Source organism: Nipponia nippon, unplaced genomic scaffold (assembly GCF_047370975.1).
Source record: "Nipponia nippon isolate SJK-2023a ecotype South Korea unplaced genomic scaffold, ASM4737097v1 scaffold_3, whole genome shotgun sequence".
Lineage (NCBI taxonomy): Eukaryota > Metazoa > Chordata > Aves > Pelecaniformes > Threskiornithidae > Nipponia > Nipponia nippon.
Window position 1 is genome coordinate 27579486 of NW_028262347.1, and position 6227 is coordinate 27585712.

General features: G+C 38.3%; 1 protein-coding gene across 1 annotated transcript; it reads right to left on the reverse strand.

Moving 5' to 3' along the window:
* Nucleotides 1-1335: 1335 nt before the first annotated feature.
* Nucleotides 1336-6165, reverse strand: LSM8 (LSM8 homolog, U6 small nuclear RNA associated). Its single transcript, XM_087766564.1, has 4 exons — nt 6073-6165; nt 4933-4973; nt 3458-3585; nt 1336-1590 (listed from the first exon to the last, which is right to left on the reverse strand). The coding sequence occupies exons 1-4, from the start codon at nt 6101-6103 to the stop codon at nt 1500-1502; spliced, it is 291 nt and encodes a 96-aa protein (XP_087622690.1). The 5' UTR covers nt 6104-6165; the 3' UTR covers nt 1336-1499.
* Between the last annotated feature and the right edge of the window lie 62 nt (nt 6166-6227).

Consider the following 6227-nt stretch of genomic DNA (forward strand, 5'->3'; position numbering starts at 1 on the left):
TAATGAAACTGGTCGATTCTTTTGACATAATGGATTATAGCCAGACTTTACGGACTTTCAGTAATCACAGAAAAACCCTGACTTGCCTTATTTGATGTCTGCTCAGCAATTCTCTGCACAAATGTGGACAGAAAACGACAAGACATTACTTTCCTAGGTCACAAGATGGATAGAGGAGAAAAAGGTTTGCTGGGCTTCACATGCTCCACCAAGAACAATCTCAGAAAACAAACTGGAAGCTACAAGAATTGAGAGACAGATTTCATGGAGAAAAATATATTCAGTTCAATGTATTTGGTTTCCAAACAGTGAACTTGCAAGGACAAGTACCAAATATAATATTAAAATCAATATAAAAAAAACAAATACGCACATAAAAATAACTTTTTTTTTTGACAGCACATTTATATAGCGGGGGAAAAATACTGGACCTGTTGGCACACTAGAGGACAAGGAAAACGACTTTGTCCAATAGTACCAACTTCCTCTTGCTGCCACCATACCAGTATTTTGCTGGGTAATGAATAGGATGTGGCCTAAAACACAATATACTGCACAGACCTTGTCCCACTTAGCTGCTGCTGATGTGTAAGAGGAGGTCTATTATGGTTATATGTGATCCTTATATTCAGTATGGCAAATTTCATTCAAAAGAAATAATTTCTCTACCTAAAGTACTCCTGTGCCTTCTAAACTACACTCTAGCAAGACAACAGTTACACATTAGCAAACACCCAATTCTCTTTCTATAGGTCTTACCTAAGTTTTGAGCAACATGACAGCTGCTGAGAGAAGATAGAGAATGAGTTGGCCTGGAATTTAATGGGCTTCAAATAAAGGTATATATTTGGTTTTGGTTCTGTGCTCCTGCTCAGAAGTCTTTCTTTCTCCAATTTAATTTGTCTGCAAGCTTTAAGGCATTAAGAACTCCTGCACCCCTAGTATAGTTTGGGGACTAGAGAACAATGTTTGATAAACAACCAAAAAAACCCTACTAGATGCATAAGGCATTACTTTGACTGTGAAATCCTTTAACATTCTTGCTTTCTACATTACACAACACCCCCCCCCCCCCAAAAAAAAAGCCAGTTTTCTACTTACAGCCAGAACTACATTTAGAGATGGTTAAATTGACTGTCACACAATCTACCTCCAAATAATCCTGAGTTAACAGAAAAAGCCTTGGTTTACCTTTAGGACTGAGATCTTATTTTAAGAAGAAGGTATATATACACAATATCAGGACTATCACTGATATGGCTTGCATTTCCCAGTATCTATTTTACAGCAAAATTATGCAGCATGAAACCACAAAGGAAATTAAATGAAAGCGTCTTTAGTAAAATGTAGAAACTTTAATTTACATGCAAAACTACAACATATTCATAATAAAAAACTGGTGACTAAACAAATTAAACACAATTTGTAAAAATATTCCACGTTGTTAAATAGGTCTGTACAACCAAACATTTACAAAGTCCCTGTGCATTTTCATCTTTTCAATGCACAACTGAGTTTAAAGGTTCTGCTCGAATATTCCCCAAGTCAAGAGCTGAGTCTGTCTCTTCATCAATTTCACCAATGACAGCACTGCAATAAAAAACAGGTTATCATTTGTTAAAATCCCATAGTGTAAATCTGGAAAGCCAAAAAATTGCTAGTGAAGACATCCTTTTTTTTTTTTTTTTTAATTGTAGAGTTCTATCCTTTGAACTTCAAATTTTGATGGCTATAAGTAGAGTCTAAAGGCAGTTTTTTTGGTTTTAAGATATAGGTTATAAGAACCAAACACTACTGGTCTGTTTTAGGCAATAAGTTAGCCTCTGAAACCAGAACTGGAAACCTTTTAGAGAGAGAATAGCTTTTCAAGAGTCTAACTGTAGCAATTTATAAGCGCATATGGCATCAGATAAGCAAGACAATTTCCTTCAACACAGCCCAGTGAAATGTTATTAATTTATCCAAGGGAGAATATATAGCATTTCATCTATGCTACGTTAAGACTTACCTGGACTAAAATACTAATGGACTCAGTAAAACTGCCTTAAAGAGAAAAGAAGATGAAAGTAATAGAAGTCTTTCTAGTTCAGGACAAGAACTAACCCAGAAGGAACATAAGAAGAAAGAGTCTAATCTTCCTGGCATATCTTTCTATTCACCACTTCAGACACTTATGAGCTAGTGGCTGTATCCACAAAATGACTTAACAGCCACCAGAAACTATGTTACATTAATCCATCCAATAGCTTTCTGAACAAATTTATATTTTTGGTCTTTGCTACATCCTGCAGCAATGAATTCCACAATTAAGTTTTGCAGTGTGCAGTGAAATACCTTTATACATAACTTGTTGTGAGATTAAAGAGTATTAAACAATTATTTGGCTTTTTATACACATTTGTACTATTTGAATGAAAAGTTACTGTTAGAGCAGCATGCTTAGACCTACCTTTGTATGTCTATCAATTTATTTATTTTTGCTGAAAAGCTTAAGTCAAGTGATAAAAGCCTTCCAAAATGATCTGCTTTCTCAATGATGTCAGATAAACACACCTAGATATAAATCTAAGTCTTGACATTTCTTTGTACAGAAATATCTATTAGAATTAGAAGATTAAAATTCCTGTCCAGGCTCATACATTGGTCACTGTGACGTGTTCTTTTTCTGGTTGTGATAAAAAACAATCTCATTTTTTGCCATCAGTTTCACAATGCTGCTACAAAAATCATCTTCCTAGCAGGCCCACTTACCAGGCCTTCTTCCCACTTCTCTTGTAACCCTCCCATCTGTTTGGCACATCAGCTACTTTTCTCTGCGTTTAATGAACTTTTACTATCATTTTGTCATGGCATTTTACATCAAATATCAACTCATACCTTTGACCTGTCACTAAGTTGGCTTCAACTGTCCAGTTGTTACACTGTCAAGCCAGAACCTTCACGCATTCTCCAGATTATAAAGTGTTCTCTATGAAAATCTCATGTAAAAAAATCCTGTTAAAAGTTAACTTTGTATACCAGATTGCTGACTTGGTGCACACAAGTTCTACTTCATCTTTTGTTCATTCTTCTATCTTTTCCTCTGTTGACGGATCCTGTCATTCACAGGCTGGAATAAAGAACATCTACACAATGCCTAGACTCAAGAAAGGAAAATGCTGAGCTTTATACTGACCCTTCCTGGATTGGTATCAGTACGTGAGCTGGTTAATTTACAGCTCAGTAAATCTAGACAAACAAGATCTTAACATCACAATGCAATCACTTCTGTAAGAGAAGCATAGATATTTGCTATTTAACATGCCTCAGATTTGACAGTACAATCCGTGCTGCCCACAGATACAAATACATAAGGTGCCTGGGGCTATCAAGATGTATAGAGATATATGAGAGATATATATATACACACACACTAATTTTTTATTGATTGGTTTACACAAGCATATGCTGTACTTACACATTATCACCTCTTACGATGTATAATCCCAGCACTACTTGCTCAACTCCTTGTGAAGAACTGAACACTCGCTCATGGCTTTCATCCAAAATCAAGTTAATGGTCTGATCAAAACCTTTGAGGGTTCCCTGGAAAAAAAAAAATAAAAGCACTCCACTTACCTTTTAAATTTATCATCTTTGCTCTCAAGGATATCTTAAACAAGGTGGCAATACTAAGGTACTAGAAAACAGATGCTCTACTTATGTTTTATTGTTAGGCTTAAACACAAACAGCTGGAGAATGAAACTTTAAAAGCAATTAATTGATTTTTAAAAAGTATCTCTATTTACTACTGAGTGTTCATGCTAACAGCTACCGTAATCTTTAGCATTAAAAGTAGTAAAGTTTCCCTTGTACCAATGACGGCCCTCTAGTCAACTAATTTTACTATTTCTACACTATTTTAGTCTTCCTTGTATGGAAGGTTCCAGAAATGAAATAATTAAGTCAAAGAACAGAAAAATTATTCTTTTGGTCAACAGTATTGAAACCATTCTTAACATCTGATTTTAAGTGGTATCTCTTTGAAGGAGATTAACTTGGTTCCACAAAATTACTCAAAAGCACCTCCAAAACACACAAAAGGAAGAATTTTTGTGACACTTCAATATGCATTTGGAAAAATGATAACATAATTGATTTGTATAATTTACCATCAGTAATTGATTAAGAAATTTAAATTCATCTAAGACACCATTATTCAAACAGCAATAACACCCATTTATACCATCTAACCATGTAACAATGAGTCACGTATACCAATTCTATTCAAATCTTCTTGGTAGAAAGTATCTCGTATCACAACACAAGGTCTACCAGACCGACTCCAACCAGACAGATTTGGTGAAGCTGGTATTTTTCTGCTAAAAGTACCGTTTTCTCTTTCCAGAGGCCACACAGAGCTAAGTACAGGCAGATAAGAACATATAATCCTCATGCAAAGATCTTACTATTACGTTAAACTCAAAACACAAGAGAATAAAAGATAGAGGGGAAAAAAAGAAAAAGGAATACAAGAAAAAAAGTAACACCAGAAGCAATAAACCCAAAACATTAAACAGTCTAATATATAGTAGTTTGCCAGTCCTCAGCTTTTCAGGCTTAAACAGAACCCCATAAAAATTTAGATGGAAACCAAATTACTGAACAGAGAAAGAATTGCATTTTCTTATGCATTCCTATAGAAAAGGACACTTGTCAAGAAGTCAAAGCATTTGCACACACAAGTTTATCAAAGGACAAAGCTGACAAGCAACAACCAGTAACTGTTTAAATCATACAATGTAAAATAATGGCCATAAAGCTTAAAAAAAAAAAAACACATTGCAAACACGTGAACATATAAGTGATAACATCCTAGCATGGTTTCTTTATTGCCATGATGGAAATTCTTTATGGAGGCAAAATAAGATGTGAAAAAATACAAGTCTCACCACAATCATTCTTCCATCAGAAGTAATTACTGCAACAGTACCTAACAGTTCATTAAGGAAATGTTTAGAGATATCTGAAATAGAAGTATTAGCATTTACTGAAACATTCATATGTAATGTAAGTTTCAAGAGCCATTAAGAGCCTATTGGCATTTCAATTCTAAAAAAAAGGCAGCATGGTTGATAGTAGCATTTGACAACACAGTATTTTTTATGACAATCTGTTTCAACGCTTCACTTTACCCAGCCATGGGGAGTCATACACAAACATGAACACCATTAAAAGCAGATTAAAGATTTGAGTTCACTTCTCTTCCCATTACTAACTGCACTACTACAAAACTGAAACAACAGGTTTAGAAACACTTCAAGTTAAGTCCTTAAAAACAGCTTAGCAGTGGGGATCCCAAGTCTGGCATTGTACATCCACTCACTCTGAAGGTCTGACTGTATCAATTTGATGATCACATATCCATCATCCTGAATGATTTTGCATTAGTACCTTACTATTTGTGAATAAAACTGAAAACGCCTATAGGTTAACAGGAGTACAAAAATTAGTAAGAAAAGGGTTCCAAGAACACCAACTCACAGCTTTTGAGCAAATGATGTAAAGCTGATAGCTAAACACATGTTAAGAGCCCCTTAAGGGGCCACTGTGAATCTCGTTCCTCACCACAGATCAGGTTTGCAGCACTAGAGGCTACAGGTGACGCTATTCTCTGAGTCTCCTGTAACCTCCATTCTACCTGCCAAGCCAATCTCACTTAAAGAGCCAACCAGGAAGGGCCAAACCAACGCAACGACCCGCGGGAGCGGGATGCAGGAGGCCAGAGGCCCCGGCCGCTATTCTTTTCACAGGCCCTTCAGCAGCCTGCCTGGGGCTGGGGATCACCTCGCAGCCCACTCCTTGCCGGGCCCGGAGGTACCCGGTGCCCGCAGTAGCTCTGGCACCCAACCCCGCGCCATGCTGCAGCCACCAGCCCCCCGGGGCCGAGGGCCGCCCGGCGCTCCGAGCCGCTGGGCCCCCCGCACCCAGCCTCCCCTCACTCCCGCGGGCGCGAAGGAGAGAGAAGGCCCGTTCCCGTTCCCGCCGCCCCTAGGGCTGCCCCGGGACATTTCCGCCCGCCGGAAGGATACGGTTGATGTAATTCTCCAAGGCAGAGGTCATAGCGGCGGCTCCCGCGCTTCGCCTCCCACCGGCACCGGCAACCACCTCCTGCGAGACGGCGGTGACGACGGCGACAAGGCTCCTGACGTCACCTCCGGCGCGCGCCGTGGACGCGCGGCCCGGC

Bases quoted from the DNA above. Each gene is read 5' to 3' on its own strand.
- LSM8 (XM_087766564.1), bottom strand. From the start codon at position 6,103: ATGACCTCTGCCTTGGAGAATTACATCAACC. The intron at 4,974-6,072 runs GTATCCTTCCGG...ATGAACTGTTAG, and splicing joins CTTGGAGAATTACATCAACC to GTACTGTTGCAGTAATTACT. The intron at 1,591-3,457 runs GTAAGTACAGCA...TTTTTATTGCAG, and splicing joins ATCGTAAGAGGTGATAATGT to TGCTGTCATTGGTGAAATTG.